The sequence below is a fragment of the Ambystoma mexicanum genome, chromosome 4p (genome assembly GCF_040938575.1).
Source record: "Ambystoma mexicanum isolate Mex_15411 chromosome 4p, UKY_AmexF1_1, whole genome shotgun sequence".
Taxonomy (NCBI): domain Eukaryota; kingdom Metazoa; phylum Chordata; class Amphibia; order Caudata; family Ambystomatidae; genus Ambystoma; species Ambystoma mexicanum.
This window is the reverse complement of record NC_090927.1, coordinates 124772542-124789447: the sequence shown is the minus strand read 5'-3', so window position 1 is coordinate 124789447 and position 16906 is coordinate 124772542. Positions and strand designations below refer to the sequence as shown.

The 16906-nt window shown below is 51.0% G+C and overlaps 1 protein-coding gene across 1 annotated transcript in view; it reads left to right on the top strand.

Annotated features, from left to right (window-relative positions):
* The window catches only part of TMEM214 (transmembrane protein 214), a 656291-nt gene that overhangs the window by 208476 nt on the left and 430909 nt on the right, over nucleotides 1–16906 (top strand). The window contains exon 7 of the mRNA XM_069605536.1: nucleotides 1078–1159. Coding sequence (XP_069461637.1) covers nucleotides 1078–1159 — 82 coding nt within the window. The remainder of the gene's footprint in view (nucleotides 1–1077; nucleotides 1160–16906) is intronic.

Sequence of the window (16906 nt, the reverse complement as noted above, 5' to 3'; positions counted from 1 at the left end):
AAGGTAAGAGAAGGACAATGAGACGTAAAATTGAACAATGGCTAGTAAAGCAAGCCAACATTTGTACTGCTTAAAGAAATACAAAGTGCGACTTGAGCTCCAGCAAACCACGAGTACATCATTAAGGGAACCCGGCACAACAGTGGCAAGACAATTACCACAACTTGTCTTAAATGTCTACTAATGTTTTTTTATGCTCCTTTATTTGCAAACACATTGAGTTGAAGTCACATGTTTATATGGTATGGGATTGAATCGCCTGGGCAATCGGTTAGCTTCTGGTCGTTTTTGGAGTCAGTCGTTTGGCTTTATCTAGGCTATATACAGGTGCTAAATGGCTCCCAGCAAATCTGAGAACTGATTTTCCAAATTCATCCAAGCCCCCGCAGACTGCTCCCTTAGCTTCCCACTCTTGTAAATGACCTTTTTCTATACTTACGAATTAATACAAATCTACCAACAAACAAATACCACCAAAATTCCTTTAATTCCTCTTCCTGTCCCAACCTAAAATCCCAGCTCCCCATATCTTACCCCACCCACTGCCAAGCCTATACCTGATTGCATAATATCACATCTGACACTTTGTGGCAAACAGAATCATTAAAGAGCCAAAATATTCGTCCATCAAAGAAAAGGAAATCCACGCACCCAAGTGGAAAAAACACATGAAATCCATGTTGAATATATTTTCAACACTTAAAATTCAAATGTTCAGCTGTTTTTGCTTTTCCATTGTTTTCCTGTCAATATTGTAAACAAGAAGGGTATGACTGCATTCACATGTTAGCCAAAGGAATAGGGTTTAAAGTTAACAATATGTACAGTGAGAGATACCATCAACCTTAGTATTATCAGCAAAGATGGAAGTTAAAACTCTGCTTTGCACTTTGAATTGCGACAAGCAGTGTCTTTAGCTGCACTGCTCTCTGAGCAGTATATAACGAGCTAGACAGCTGAGATGCTTTATTGATGGTGCAGGTGTCTGCCATTACATTAGTGAAAGTGTTCTAATTTGTTGATGTTTTTGGCATATGTCTGAATAATGTTTGCTCATTTTGTTATTTTCTTTTTCAGTGTGGCTTGGAATAATGTTGCCAGTGCTGGGGACTAAGGCTCTTTCACCATTTGCAATTGCCTACCTGGACAGACTTTTGATGTGAGTTTCTCTTGGCTATTTGAGGTTTTTATAGAGCACTTTTGCACAAGGTTGTTTGAAAGTGTTGATTGGAGCCAGGAATGCAGTAGACCTGCAAGAGATCAGACTGTATTTCAGATGCCTTTGTCCATAAGCTAATTGAGGAATGTATTTTCAGAGCCTTCCTGAAACTGTGTGGTCTGGTTCTATGCCGATTAGTCTAAGGTGTGGGTTTCAAAATGAGTGCCTCTGAAATTTGTTTAATGAATTGCCAGACCGTCCTTTCTGTGCATCTGGTTTTATTTATTTTTTTTAAATTTGTTTTTATTGACAATATACACAACAGGGTGGGCCAACTGGCCCTTCCCATCAACAATAAATGCAAAAGAAATCACATTGTCAGGAACATTTTCTGATTAACTCCCGACCCCTATTCCCCCCTCCCGGTCCCTCCCCCCAAACAATTGTCACGCCAGCTTTGGGGAGGATGCAACTACATTAAGCATAGGGAAGAACACTTGCATAGCACTCGACAGATAAAAGTGATCCTTGAGACAGTGGGGTAAGACCATGAGGCGATTGGGCCAGGGCAAGACCAACCCTCTGAGGAATGTGGGGACCCGCGCCTTGCAACCAATATTTTACACATTTGTTCAATCGCCCCTCTACAATCGCATAGTAATACAGTCATCATGCAGCAGCACTGCTGTCCATTCTTGGACAAAATCAGACATTGTATCGTTTGCTATTGCCGAGAGTTTTTCGTAGCTGAAAATCACCCTGAGCTTGCAGAGCCATTCCTCTTTGGAGGGGGCCAGGACACTCTTCCATTTTTGCGCAAGCGCCAATCTCCCTGCCCGCAGCATGGCGCAGATGACCTTGGGGAAGGCATTCACCTCTGACTCAGGCATGGGGGAGCCCAGTAGGATTTCCAGCGGGTGCAGCGATGGACCATAACCCTCGACATCCTTGATCCAGCTAAGAAGCTCCGTCCAGTATACCTGTATGGACGGGCAGCTCCACCACATATGAAACCAGGTTCCCCGTTGGTGACATCCTCTGGGGCAGAGGGGGGAAACATCCCGGTACATTCTAGACAACTGAGCCGGGGGGCGGTGCCATGAATGAAGGATTTTAAAGCCATGTTCCATAGCTGCTGTGTATAGGGAGCCCGTGAAGATGCACTTGAAAACCGCCCTCCAGGTGTGATCATCTATTGACATTCCCATCCTCTCTTCCCATATGCGCTTAAAGGGTTGTCTGCCTTCTAGGTCCGCTGTAATCAGCACACTATAGAGCTTAGATAGCGAACCTTTGCGGGATCTACTTTTGGCCAGAATAAGTTCAAATGGGGTGAGGGGGCGACTAAGCTGCTCGGACCACCTTGGTTGGGTGAGTATCCCTTTCAGCCGCAGGAATTCAAAAATCGTGGGGGGCCTATCCACCAGAGCCTCTGTCAAACTGTCGTATTCAATAAAGCTCTCTTCTTGAGTAAGCTGGAAGACTCTTTCCAGTCCCATGTCAGACCATGCCGGAGTGTCCCGAAAGCCCCTCATGTCCAGATCGATGGGCGGGCCCCAGAGTGATGACAGAGGAGAAGGCCATGTAGATATCAAATTGTTGGCTTTGCTGGGTTTCCACAGCGTCCACAGGACTGCTAAGGTAGGATGTGTCTTGAGTTGTGGGGGGATTGACCTGGGAGAGGCCCAGAGATAGTCCCTGACCTTCCTCGGATGTGCGTGGGTGTCTTCGACATACGTCCAGAATGTACGCATATCGTCCCGCATATGCTCCAACATCACCCTGAGCTGAGCTGCTTTATAGTAAAGCCGAAAATCGGGGAGTCCAAAGCCACCATGGGATTTAGGGAGGGTCAGAGTGGAAGTTTTAACCCTGGGCCTTTTGCCATTCCAAATGAAGTGGAGGACTCGGGACTGGAGCGCCTCGAAAAAGGCCTCAGGTATCACGACGGGGAGAGCTGAGAAGAGATAGAGAAGGCGAGGTAGAACATTCATCTTAACCGAAACCATGCGTCTAAGCCAGGAAAGCGTGAGGGGGGCCCATCTTTTGAGATCGCTACTGACCCGGGCAAGGATTCCAGGGAAATTCCATTGGTATAGTTGCGACAGGTCTCTGGGGATGATGGTGCCCAGATATCTTGTGGATTCTCGTTCGATTCTAACCCCCTGAATGTCGATTTTATTCTCAATATCTTGTTCCCCTGGGCCCATTGGCATGATGCTTGATTTGGATGTGTTTATTCTCAGCCCCGAAAAGGAACCAAAAAAGTGTATGAGATCAAACGGCCTCGGTAGGGATTTTGGAATGCTGGTCAGGTAGCCTAGTATATCATCTGCGAATAGGGAGAGCTTAAACTCGCACTCACCGCATCGTATACCCATAATTTCCGGGTCGTTCCTAACCGCTATAGCCAGGGGCTCCATGGCCAGGGCGTATAGGAGAGGTGACAGGGGACAACCTTGCCGGGTGCCTCGGGAAAGGGAAAAGGGCTCAGATGTACCCCCATTAACTAATACTCTCGCCGAGGGCGAGTTGTATAGTGCTGCGACCCACCTGCAAAAGTTAACTCCCAATCCCATTTTCCTAAGAACCTTGATCATGTAAGGCCATTCGACCCGGTCGAAGGCTTTCTCCGAGTCGAGTGAAAGGAGGTACCCCTCCACTCCCTGCTTGGTTGCCTCATGCATAAGGTCAAGGGTTTTTCTGATGTTATCTGACCCCTGGCGCCCCGGGATAAAGCCCACTTGATCTCCATGAACCAGGGTAGGGAGGAAATTTGCCAATCTGTTCGCCAGAAGTTTCGCCAGTATTTTGACGTCGGTGTTTAGAAGCGATATGGGGCGATATGACTGGCATAAGGTTGGGTCCTTACCCTCTTTAGGTAAGACCACTATTAGGGCTGACATCATTGTGGGTGGGAGGGACCCTTGGCTAAGTGCACTGTTGAACAGCTTGGCCAGAAAGGGGGCGAGTGTGGATCTATAGGTCTTATAGAATTTGACTGAGAAGCCGTCGTCCCCCGGGGCCGTACCACTTTTTAAGGAGGAGATAGTGTTGGTTACTTCTTCCGGGGAAATGGGGATTTCCAGAGTGTCGGCTTTGTCTGGTAGCAGGCCCGGGATAGGGAGGGAATCCAGGAACCTATCGACGTCTATCCCATCCCCCTTGTATTCTGAGCGGTATAATTTTTCATAATATAGCCTGAATTGTTCCGCTATCTTGGAGTCCCTTGCAGTCGAGTTACCGTCCGCAGAGCGGATTGAATTCACTCTTCTGCTGTTCCTAAGTTCGCGAAGTCTCCAGGCCAGTATCTTGTCGGCCTTTTCCCCTTTTTCCATATATTTTTGTTTCAGAAAAGAGAGCTTCCTTTCCATTTGCCCTACTTGAAGGTGAGCCAGTCTAGTGCGCAGCTTCTGCAATTCCTCCCACTGCCCGGGGAACATCTGTGTTTTCAGCTTACCACCCGGTTGTATGGCCCCTATCTTGGATTTCAGGTCTTTCTCTTCCCGGTCCCTCTCCCTTTTTTTCCCTGCCCCTATGCCAATCAGGGTACCTCTAATAGTTGCCTTAAACGCCTCCCATACTCCCATAGTGCCTACCTCCCCGTTGTCATTCAGGGAGAAATAATCTTCTATGGCTGTCAGAAGAGTTTGGCGCGTCTCCTTGTCATGTAGAAGGAGGTCGTTACAACTCCAGCGGGAGCTGGCTGCAGGAGTAGGGGGGAGGCCAATCCTAATCTTAACCATGTCATGGTCCGTCCAGGGGACGGTTTCCACCCCCGCGCTGGAGACCTCTCCTTGCATAGTTGAGTCTACCAGAATGTAGTCTATACGCGAGAAAACATCATGAGGCTTAGAGTAAAAAGTGTAGTCGGGGTTCAGACCTTTCTTGGGTATACTCGTGTCACACAATCCCAATTCCCCATTCACTTCCTGGAAGGTTGATGCCAATTTTTTGTGGAGACAGATGTTGGGGCAAGGGTTCACAGATTTTCTATCCCTCTCGGGACACAGCACCATATTAAAGTCCCCTCCCACCAGGAGGGTACCCTCCGCGAATGCCATTATTGTCCCCTTCATGTTTTCCCAGAAGACGTCCTGTGACTCATTTGGGGCGTATATGCAGACCAAGGTGAACATACGTCCCCGCACATCCCCTTTTACCATGAGATACCGACCCTCCGGGTCAGTCTGTGCCACCTTGAACCCAAAGTGAGCCCCGGGGGACACCAGCAGAGCTACTCCCCTCTTCTTGGACTGGGTAGAGGCTGAGAATACCTGATCTATGTTCTTAGCCTTGAGCTTGGGCTCCTTCCCCCGAACCCAGTGGGTCTCTTGCACAAAGAGGAACTGTAGTTTCATCCTCGTAAATTCCCGCATGAGCAGCGACCTCTTGGTGGGTGAGTTGAGCCCCCGAACATTTAGAGACCCCACTGACAAGGATTGGAGTGAGTCATCCATTAGGACGCGTTTTGAAGCACATAACTCCAATTTCAAGGATGCAAGTGAAGTTACTCCCTAGATGTTTCAGCATCTCGCAGGGGGCTAGTAACAATCCCCAGGGTGTGATCAAATCCCCAAACTTTGGCGTAACACAACAAATCCCCCAACAACCCAACTTCCCCTCTTCTCTCCCCCACCCCCCTCCCCCCAGATCGCCTGGTTGTGTTGAGGCATCGTCCCGAGGACACACAACTGGCCAACCATGTCTCCCCCCTCCGGGCTTGTTACCTCATTATAAACACCCAATCGAGCCCCCCCCCCCCCTCTTCGGGATGAATGCAAGAATGTAAAATATAGCAACATCCCCCCTTTGCATCGTCAAGTGGATAAAATTTTCATCGGATTCCAGTAGTTTGACTCAGCCGTTCTGAGGGTCCGGCGACGCTGGTGCCACTCTCCTGAATTTCCTTTGGCCTCGTACTCTGCGCCTCTCCTTTGGAGCGTTGTTCTTTTTTGGGCCCATCGGGGTGCGCTCCCGATCGCGGTCTCCCGGTTCCAGACCCGAACTATCTAGGAGTTCGCCCGTCACTCTTTGGATGTCATCTTCGGTGATCAGGGTATACTTATATCCCTCGAACTCGAAAGAAAGTGAAAAAGGATACCCCCACCTGTATCGGACTCCCTTGGCTTGGAGCATTTTCATCAGAGGGGAACACAGGCGGAGTCTTGCCAGAGTGAAGGCCGACAAATCCTGGTATACCGAGATCCGGGCCCCCTCCCATTCCACCGGGCCCTTCTTGCGAGCCAGTTCGAGGATCCTGCTTTTCTCAGAGAAGTAGTGGAAGCGGACTAGGACGGATCTGGGGCCTCTGGAGGCTGCCCCTGCTCTATGGGCCCTGTCAATAGTGGGTTCGTTAGTATTAGCTCCGTCGAAAAGGACTCTCACCACCGCGTTGACTGCCTTGACAATGTCTGCCTGAGTTTCACCATCTTGTTCCGGGAAGCCTAGGGAAACGTAGGTTGCAGCGCCTTTCCCTGTTTTCCAAATCATCCATTTTTAATGAGCATTTCTCTTCTCTTCTCTCAAGCTCCGACAGGCGCATGTCAAATTGTGTCTCGAAAATGTCACTCGAGGTTGTATTGTTCTCCAGTGCCTGCACCCTGTCTTCTATATTGTCCACTTTTTTGTCTAGGGTGTCCAGCCTAAGGGTGATATCTGCGCGGAATCCTCTAATTTCATCCAGCAGGGCCGCCATACCCCTGGAGACCGAGTTTGCATCTGTCGCTTCTTGTTGCGTTTGGGCGGCCATTTCAGGGGCTGTGGGGGGCTCAAGGGACGGGCGCCGAAACCTCTGCAGTGTTTCCCTCCAGGTCATAGGCCTTCCCTGGGCGCTCTTGCTCCCCGGTGTCTGCCACCGAATGATTGTGGCCAACGGGGCCTGCTCGTCTCCTTTGCGTCCTGGAGGGAGCGGGGGCCCCTGGTAGCTCTGCGGCCGAGGGTGGGGACACGGTTGTGGGGGGGCTGGAGCCCCAGGAAATTCCCCTGTCGTGGGCGGGGGTTTCCCTTTCTCTGATTTTCCCCGCTTTTTTATCCCCGTAGTTGGGGGCCGTGACCTGTTGTGTTTTTGCAGTCTGTTCTTTTGCAGCGTTTGCGGGGGGTAGGTGCCCTCGATTGAGCCCCGTGCCCCTCTCAGGCTCAGGGTGCTTCCGGGGCTTGTGTGGGCTTTCCCTGGCTTCTCTCCTCCTTCCCCCTTTTGGGTTTTGTGTCCCCCGGTGGGTGCCCAGCCCCGGGGTGGGTCTCCTTACCTCGGGGGGGCCACTCCCCCGCCGCTCGTGGGGTGCTGTTCCGTTGCTGTCTCCCTGCTGGGGGGGTTCCTTGACCTGTTGCGGTGCCTCCTTCTCCCGCTCCTTGGTCCACCTCCTGGGCCGTTTCGCCGTCGCAAACGGCCGTCTGGTCGAGGCAGGAGCCCTCGGCCTCGGTCGCCTGGGCCTTTGGAAGTCTTCTCTGGGCCCGGGCTCAACGCTGCTTTCCGCGGAGCCGCAGGGGGGAGGGGCCTCGCGCCCTCGAAGTTCGCTGGCTCCGAGCTCCGGCTCTGTTCCACACTCGGATTTCAAATTTGGGCCGGGGGTGCCCGGCACCTTCACACGGGGGGGGGGGGGGTCGCTGTCTCGCTCCGGGGGTGTCGGGGGGGCTCAGGTCCCTCGATCAGCGCCCTGTTGGGGAGACGAGCGGAGATGCTTCAACACATCTCAGCGCCCCCTGGTGGATCCCTGGTTTTATTTTTAAGTGTAATGGCACTTAAATAGCAAACACATGAAGGATTGCCCTCTAAACGTGTATTTCTAGGCTGACTAGTGACACTCAGATCTCAGAGGCGATCTTTGAACATCTAGTGTACTGGAATTGATTTTAGGAACTTAGTAATGTAGCCTGGAAAGGTGAGGTGAACGTGGGTTTGTACTCTGTATTCAAATCAATATGACTTTGCACTGGCAGTCTGTTTGGTGACTGGGTTGTTGGGATGGGTGGTCTTTATGACTGGGACTGTAGATGAGGCATTCTGCTTGATCCTGGGTAGGCTCTTTGCGAGTGGTCGAGCTATTATGGGCAGTGCAGTTTCATGATGATACCATTGCAGTAGTCTGGTCTAGACATTTCTGTTGTAGTGATCTGTGAAGAGTTTAAGGATTGACCTTGATATGCAAGTGGTAGGAGGTTGTCCTAGAGACTGCATGGATTTGTTGGGAGGATTTTCTTTAGGCACAATTCCTATTTGCCATGCAAGTCCACTTAACTTGGTTAGCTGGTGTCCTTCAAGTATACTATGCTGTCCATGGTGTTGGTTGGCAGACCTAACTCTCAGTAGCTGCACGGTGTGGTCAAAAGATGCAGCAAACCGTGATAAGTATATAATAAAAGATGGTAAAATATATGCGCAATATAAAAAAAATGTATATAGATGGTCAATACAATGTATTCTTTTATTTTATTTTTTAAATGTTTATTTTAAACCAAGGCAGGAAACAAGTACAGTTATGCATTAATTCAACATTTCAATCACATTTCCCCCCCCCCCTCTCATTCCCTATTGTGGATGCCGGTCCGGGTTAGAGTCCTAGAAGTTGGGGCTCCCCCCCCTCCCTTTTTATCCCTCGTCCCCCTCATCGGGTGTATTCCCTCTGTATAGAATCGGCTTGGCCTGTTGGGGTTTGTATGTGAGGGCTGGAAATTTTAGGTCATAGTCAAGAAATGGGCCCCAAATGTTCTGGAAGCAGTGTAGAAGCCCTGCCTTAGCCGCTGTCACCTTCTCTGCGATGAGAATGTCCCATATCTTGGCCCCCCTGAGGGGTAGGAGTGGGCCTTCCCTAGATTTCCAGGAACGGGCAATCGCTATTCTTCCTGCTAGAAGGCATTGGGAAAACAGCTTGGCTTTGGCTCCCGACCTTTAGTATATTCCAGGGACTGGAGCACCTAGCAGGATAGGTTCAGGCTCTAGTGGGAGCGCCGTTTGAGTAATTCCTTCAATGATATCCAAGCAATGTCTCCAAAATTGTTGGGCTTTTGGGCATGTCCACCACATATGGAAGAAGGACCCTGTGTGTCCGCATTGTCTCCAACATGCCGGGTCAAGAGTTTGGTTCATGTGGTGGAGCCTCAGGGGGGGGATAGTACCAGCGCAGCAATATTTTTTTAGGCGCGTTCCCTGTTGCTGATGCAGGCTGAAGATGAGTGGGCCCGAGTCCATATGTCGGCCCATGTCTGATCCCATTGGTGACCTAGGTCTGCCTCCCATTGTGCCATACAGCGAGTTTTAGAGGCGAGGAAATCTCCCTGGAAACGTTTATATAAGGCAGAGATCTTACCCCGGGCCGGAGGATCCATCAGGGTTAGTTCCAACGCCGTGGGAGGGCGAGTTGCTGCATGACGAGTTTGCAGGTGGGAGCACCAATGGGGAAGCTGGATGTAGGAGAACCTGTCTGTCTCTTGAAGCTGAAAGGCTTCCTTGCATTGGATGAAGGTGCGGTCCCCCTCTCCCCCATGAACAGTTGTCCCAGAGACTCTATGCCCCCTGCGATCCAGTTCTTAAAATTCTGCGGATTCATACCAGAGCAAGAAGGTTGGGTTATGGAATACCGGTGATGAGGGGCTCAGTCCTCTGGGAACCCCTTTTTTCCTTGGAGCTCTGTCCCATATGTCTATAGTGTGCCTGGTAGCTAGCAATAGTCTCACTGTCTGCCACGTAGGTGGTGAAATGTGCGGAAGAAAGCGCAGAGGGAGGGATAGGCGAGATTGTTAAAGTTCCACCCATCTCGGGCGGTCAGAGGACATCCGCCACGCTTGGGTGTTTGCTAATTGTGCTGCCATCTGGTATCCTTGTAGGTCGGGTACCCCTAGGCCACCTAATCTTGCATTGCTTAGCATTGTTCTTGGGGGTGTGGGGGCGGGGGGGGAATCCTGGGTTTTCCCCCCTCCAGATAAACCGTAACATGTTCGTCTGGAGGTCCTGAAGGGCCGGCAGTGGAATTAGCACTGGGAGTGATGAGCAGGCATATCGAAATCTGGGAAGGAGGTTCATCTTGCAGGCAGTGATGCGGCCCATTAGTGAGATTTCCTGTAATTTCCAGCGCTTCAAGTCATCTGCCAGCTCCTTAAAGAGAGGGGGAAAGTTTACACGGTAAACGTCTTTTGGGTTCGCCGGGATTTGGACCCCCAGGTAGGGAATTGCCGTGGCCTTCCACTGGATGGGGCATAGCGGGATCAGGGCTTCCCTTTCTGACGGTGTCAGGCCTATCCCAAGGGCTGTGGACTTATTGAAATTGATGGAGAAGCCAGTGACATTTCCGTAGTCGTCTATCTCGGCCAGGGCATGTTTCAGTGAGAGGCAGGGCTCGGAAATGGTAGGTAGGACATCATCTGCGTATAGGGCGAGTTTGTGTTGGGAGGGCCTGGAGTCCCTTGATACTCGTTTAGTCTGATTCTTTGGGCGAAGGGTTCCATGATCGAGGTAAACGGGAGTGGTGATAGCGGGCATCCCTGCCTGGTCCCGCTTGTCAGGGGGATTGGAGTGGGGAAGGTGCCATTGCTCCTCAGAAGAGTCTTTGGTGATTTGTAGTTCGCTAGGACCGTGGCTCGGAACTCTGGCCCGAATCCAAAGGCTTCTAGGATGAGGTTCATGAAGGTCCAGTCCACCTTGTCGAATGCTTTGGTGGCGTTGAGGACCAGGAGTGCCAGCCCTTGTGAGTTCCGGGTAGCCAGGTCCAGTGTTCTGCGGATGTTGTCGCTTGTTGCTCTATTCCTGATGAATCCGGTCTGGTCTGGTTGGATTATGTCGGGCAGGATGCGGGAGAGGGGTGTTGCCAGGACCTTAGAATAGATGTTGGCATCCATGTTCTGCAATTCTATTGGTCTGTAAGAGGCTGGGTTTGTTGGGTCCCCCCACAGGTTTAGGTAGGAGGACAGTGATGGATTCTTGCATGAAGGAGGTTATTGTGCCCGTTCTCCGAAAGGAATTAAAAAGATTCACCAATGGTGACATTAGTTGATGTCTGAAGATTTTGTAGAATTTGGTGGTATACTCGTCTGGTCCGGGGGCTCAGTTTTTAAGGGCCTTTATGGCCTCTTCTACCTCTTCACCTGAGATCAGCGCATCCAGGATGTCTCGGGCTGAGGTCTTCAACTGAGGGAGGGCGGCTTTCTGCAGGTATTCTGTCTCTTCCGGCAGGTTTCGTGGTGGTGCGGACATTACTTGCGTGAGGTGATCAGTTGCTAGCTGTAATTTCTCTGGTTCCGAGTATTGAATTTTGCCCTGTGGGTCTCGTAGTCCGATAATGGTGTTCTTGATTTTGGCAAGTTTTGCCACCAGTAGCTTGTTTGCTTCATTGTTCCTTACGTAATAAAATTGTTTGGCTTTTGCTAATAGTTGTGCCATGTGTTCAGCGCAATGCGCCTCGATTCTTTTCCGTGCAGCCTGGAGGGCTCGTTGTATTTTGGGGTACCATCCCTTTTCCTTATGTTGACTTCTGCTTCCCGGAGTTCTTCCTCGAGGGACAGGTGAGTTTACCTCCTGCTCCTATGGTATGCCACTCCTCGAGCTATTAGTTCTCCCCGAATGACAGCCTTCATGGCGTCCCAGGTATTGTCCGGAGAGGTATCCTCACTGGGGTTCTCCTGGAAGAAGTTTGTAATTGACGTTGCTATGGCGTCTCTTATTGGCATCTCATTTAGTATTGGGTCGTGCAATGACCATCTGCGTTGGGCTGTGGGGGTTGGGTCATGAATGCGGATTTCCAGTGTTACCGGGGCATGATCGGATAGTATCCTTAATCCGATGGATACCTCGTTGGTGAAGGCGAGCACCTGTGGCGATGGCAGGAGGAGGTCAATCCTTGAGAATGTTTTGTGGACATATGAGTAGAAGGAGAAGTCCGTCTCTGAGGGGTGTAGCACCCACCATGAGTCTTCCACCTCCAGGGTCCTGAATAAACATAGCAGACCGAGGGCTAGGGCGACGTCTCCAGAAGAGGCCGGGTGTGACTTGTCCCTTGTGGGGTCTGGGACTCCGTTGAAATCGCCGCCCATCACGATTTCACCCTCTGCAAAGGGAGCCAGAGTAGCGCTCAAGGCTTCATAGAATGCGGCCTGTCCTGTATTTGGGGCATACACCGAGATGAAGGTATTTAGCTAGCCCAACAGAAGCATTTCACTGCCACAAATCTTCCCTCTGGGTAAAGTTTGGTTTCCAAGATGTGGGGGTTCAACCCCTTCCTGAAGAGAACTGCTGTACCCCCTTTCGTGTTGCTGCCTGAAGCAATGGGTTGCTTTGGGAATTGTTGTGAACGCAGGCGCCTGAAATCCGCTGGTAGCAAGTGCGTTTCTTGGAGTAGGGCCACTGCTGCTGCTTCATCCTGGAGCTTTTTTTAGGATAGATTTGCGTTTGGGTGGTGGAATTCAGCCCCTGACATTGAGGGAGATGAATCTCAAGGTGCGGTGATCCCTGGTGGGGGGTGGGAGGGAGTTGCTGTTAGGTTCAGGTGAGAGGCATGGGTTGGGTGTGAGTCAGCCATTGCTTGGGTGAGTGAAGCTGCTTATTATCCTGCTCTTGGGATTTTTGCCCCTGCCTCCAACAGGGAGGCCAGGTATTAACTAAGGGGGGGGGGGCAGCTTTGTGGGACCGGCACCACCCCAGGCCAACTGGGCCAGGTAACTGTGGTCAGCCAACATGGCTGAAACTTGAGGCCAGACAGAGTCTAGCATTCCAAGGACTTGTGGGTGAATTGTACCTCGGAAGTGGGCATGAGCCGTGGGGGGGGGGGGGGGGGGAGGCAGTGCTGTATGCATGGAACAGTTCTTTTTCAGTGGGTGGCATTCCGTCAGGGCCAAGGAGTTCCAGGTCCGGAGGGGGAATAGGGTCGTGCCGATTAGGATTACGGTCACGGTCGAGTGGGAGCTGCTGGATCCCTTTATGTAGAGTGTCAGCTTCCCGTCCACTTGCCTGTGTACCTTCCTTTAGTGTTTAATTATTTCTTCCTCCTATCCCTCGGGACCCTTGTCCATGTATTTCGCTTCTCTTTGGAGGGGGTGTAGGATCCTTGCCTGTGATGGTCTCAGAAGCCACGGGGGAGGTGGTCCCGGGCGAGGTTGGATGCATAATTTGTGCAGCGTCTTAGAGGTGGCTAATCCTCCTTAAAGTGCCCTTATAGGTAAATTGTAGCACTCTTGGGAAGAGCCATCTATAGCGGACTTGCTGGCTCTGAAGGAAGAGGGCCAGAGGCTGGACAGATCTTCTTTTTTGCAGTGTGAGGAAGGAGAAGTCCTGGTAGATTTGAAGTGGGGAGCCCTGGAAAGTTAGCTCGTCCCAGGTGCGACAGGTTGACTAGATAGCCTCCTTAGTAGTGAAAAAGTGTACCTTGGTGATGACATCAGGAGGTGTGGGGGGGGGGGGGGAGTCCGACTCCACTCCTCGACGTGGGCGCAACCTGTGGGTATGGTCTAACAAGAGTTGAGCCTTGTCTAAGTGTGGAAGGAGGGACTGAAAGTGGTCCCTCACGTATTCCGGTCAGGGATCGAGGCAGGGATGCCTCGAATTCGTAGGTTATTGTGCCGGGCTCGGTTTTCCAAATCCTCCTGATTGAATTCCAAAATTTCGCATCTATCTTGTAGAGCTCTAATGGAGTGTTGGATTTCGTCTATAGCCGTAGTATGGTCTTGGTCCTCGACTTCCCCCGATCTTTGTTCTGCTTCCGTCACCCTCTGGTCAGTGTGCTCTAATTTTGTAGAGAGTTCGATCATGCAGGACCTGAATTCAGATTTAAAATTGGCCATTAAGGCCAGTAGGTCGCGTCTGGTTGCGAGGGTCTCTTTGTCTTCCGTGCCCATCTGTGGTGCAGAGGTGGGAGGGAGGGGGTCCTGTTTCTTCCCTTTTGTCCGCCGATAGCAGCATTGTGACAATGTCTGTGTTCTTAGTGGATTTAGGTTGCTTGGCCATGATGTCACCACTCCTAAGGTGGGTGTGTAGAGCAGCTGGGGAGAAGAGGGGAATCGGGGAGTGGGCCGGGGCACCCCAGGAGCTGGTCGGTCACAGATAAGGATGTATTCCGTTGTTGCTGTGGAACATAGGGGGGGTTCCTGGTCAGATCTGTGGCACTGGTTTGCGTTGGTACACTCCTTGTTGCCTTAGGGTGCGTAAGTCCATGGACCGGAGTGGGATATATGATCAGGTGGGGGGGGGGGGTCCCTACAGGTCTTTAAGGGCAGAGTAGAGGAGCCCTATAAACTGTGGGCAGCTGTAGGCAGACAAGAAGCCCCGGGTCCCACCACTCATTAGCGCCGGGGCACCTCAAAGTTATGCTCTCTCCCAGAGGCGATGAGGGTGGGAGGAGGAAGCCTCCCTTCTCCAGCATCGTGAGGCGTATAGGTATCTCCTTGATGGCGGTGGAAGGGGTTGCTGGGTGGGCCGGGGCGCCCCAGGAATGGTGATGGGGACACCTGGAGGCCTGGTGGGACTCGTGAAACCAAGGCTGGGTCGGTTTCCGCGGCAGTCCCTCCTCTTCAGTGGGAGGGGGGGCCCCGAGGGAGGTCACCCCTCTGCCGAGTTTCGGGCAGGGACTCCCCCCAGATGCCCGCACCACGATGCTCCCAGGATGGGGTCAGGGCATCTCACCCGGAGTGTCACACGTACCATGCTGCAGGCCCCTTGTAGTGGCTCGTGACGGCAAGAGGTGTTGCCGCCGGGCTGCCGTCTTCAGGCTTGCAAGCCGCCGCCTCACCCGATCTGCGTGGTCTCACGGGAGTAGGTGGGCCGGCTCTGTGGGATCTGGCGTGCAGTCTAGCAGCCGCGGAGCCCCAGGTATGGGGGATCGTGGGACGCAAGGCGGGGTGGGCGGGCGTGCTGGGAGCAGGGCCGCACACCTCCAATGTGCGCTTCATTGGGCTGCCTGCACGGCGCCGTTCACCTTCGGTGCTATTGAAGAGGATGGTGCCTTCCAGGGACTCCGCACCCACTGCCCAGAGGACACCAAGTCCCCTCTTGTCAGGCGGCGTTCCACCGTTGTTGGGATCCGGCGTCGTCAGTGCTGACTCGCCATCTGGATTCGGGTCCTCTCTGCTCCTCCTCTCCCCGCCGCAGCGTCCCTCCGACATCTTGATTTTTGGGGCGCCGGCGGGCTGAATTTTCCAGCGCTGATTTCGGGCACTTAGAGTGTGGAACGCCCGTTCATCTTGGTGCCAGCTGTGCTCTGAGAATTCTGGTTGTACTAGCTGGTGGCATCAACCCGTTTGAGTTGCGGGAACAGCATAATTTTCATCAAACAGGAGGCTCCCCACGGAGGCCGTTAAAAGAGCAGCCATATCGATGGTGCTCTAGGCCACGCCCCCAATACAATATATTCTTAAAAAGATGGCCTTTTTATTGACCTGGCAAAAAGGAAAAATTGCTACAGTTATAGGCAAGTAAAACCTTGTGTAAATCAAGCAATATAAGTTTAAAGTTTTAAAAGTTCTTGGCAGTTCTGTAAAGGCTTTTTCAGAGGATGTGGAGACATTTCAAGACTTAAGGAAAGCTTTTTCTATCTTAGAAAAGGAGAGAAAAGAGAGTTCATCGGAATGCAATGGACAAAGACTCAGTGTTTTTTTCCTTGGCAGAAATGATCTCACCTTTGTAAAAAGTACACATACTTGCAGCCGCAATGTTGCAGGTGAATCTGAAGGGTGGCAGGCCCTTCCATTCAAAGAGGACCGCCAAATCATGATCAAGATTAAAAAGCCCTCCTGCAATGCCAGAGGAAAGAAAGGCATTCTCGAATCTAGCAGCCTGCCCTGGTACATGTGATTTGGAGTTTCAAGGTTGGTCCAGAGGAAGGTTCTCCAGAGACCCCAAAGGCTTCAGTAACTGTGCATGTTAAGTTGTGTTTCTAAAATCTGCTCTGGGGGGGTAGCATTTTGGAAGGCCATCCTATTAAGGCGAGCAGGGAAGACACAGGTTAGCCAAAACCAATCAAGATAAGGTAGCAGAGCGGTAAAGCCGAGTCTAAGGAAGTGAGTGAGTGGTCTTGGGCTACAGTGAGTTCACCCAGTATGAAAATATACAATATTCTATTAGTACATTAAAATATGTATGGTGGAAAGGGGACAATTTACTAAGAGTGCCAGTTTCACTACAGTGATTAACTTTTCAGATATGCATTAGAATTCCATTTGATTCAATGACCAGTGAAACACAAGTAAGTACTCAAATGCATTTGAAATGGAGAGAAGACATAAGGATAATCGTAGAACGGATTATGTGGCTCGTCTGAATTCTACCCCTAAGGTTTGGAGCATTGTGCCCAAATGTCACCAGTTCCAGAGTAGATACTTCACTGGTAGGTTTATGAAGAGGGTGGTGATGCCAGTGGTTATGATTAATAAGAGTTAACATTTTTTAGTTCAGGTAAGTGAAAACGCTCAATCCCAGTCCTTAGGATAGTCCTAGGAAGGTATCCTGGGCCAGGCCTCCACTGACCCAAGTCAGCAAAGAGTCATTTAGGGACAGGACTTTATGCCCATGTAAACCTATAGAGGACAGGGGGATGGAAATAGGTATGTTAACTTGCCTCATGACTCCCAGCATCACGGCTGTCACAAGCTTGTTTTAGGCACGTTATAAAAGTAACCAAAAAAGCCATTATATAAAAAGATTTAAGGATACAGTGCATCCTAGCACCCTTCACTTTAGGAAGATTTGTGCAATTTTAACAATACAAGAAATTCACAAAGAGACAGTCTCTCAGTACTGATAGTCTGGGGGACTGATCGGTTTCACCATAA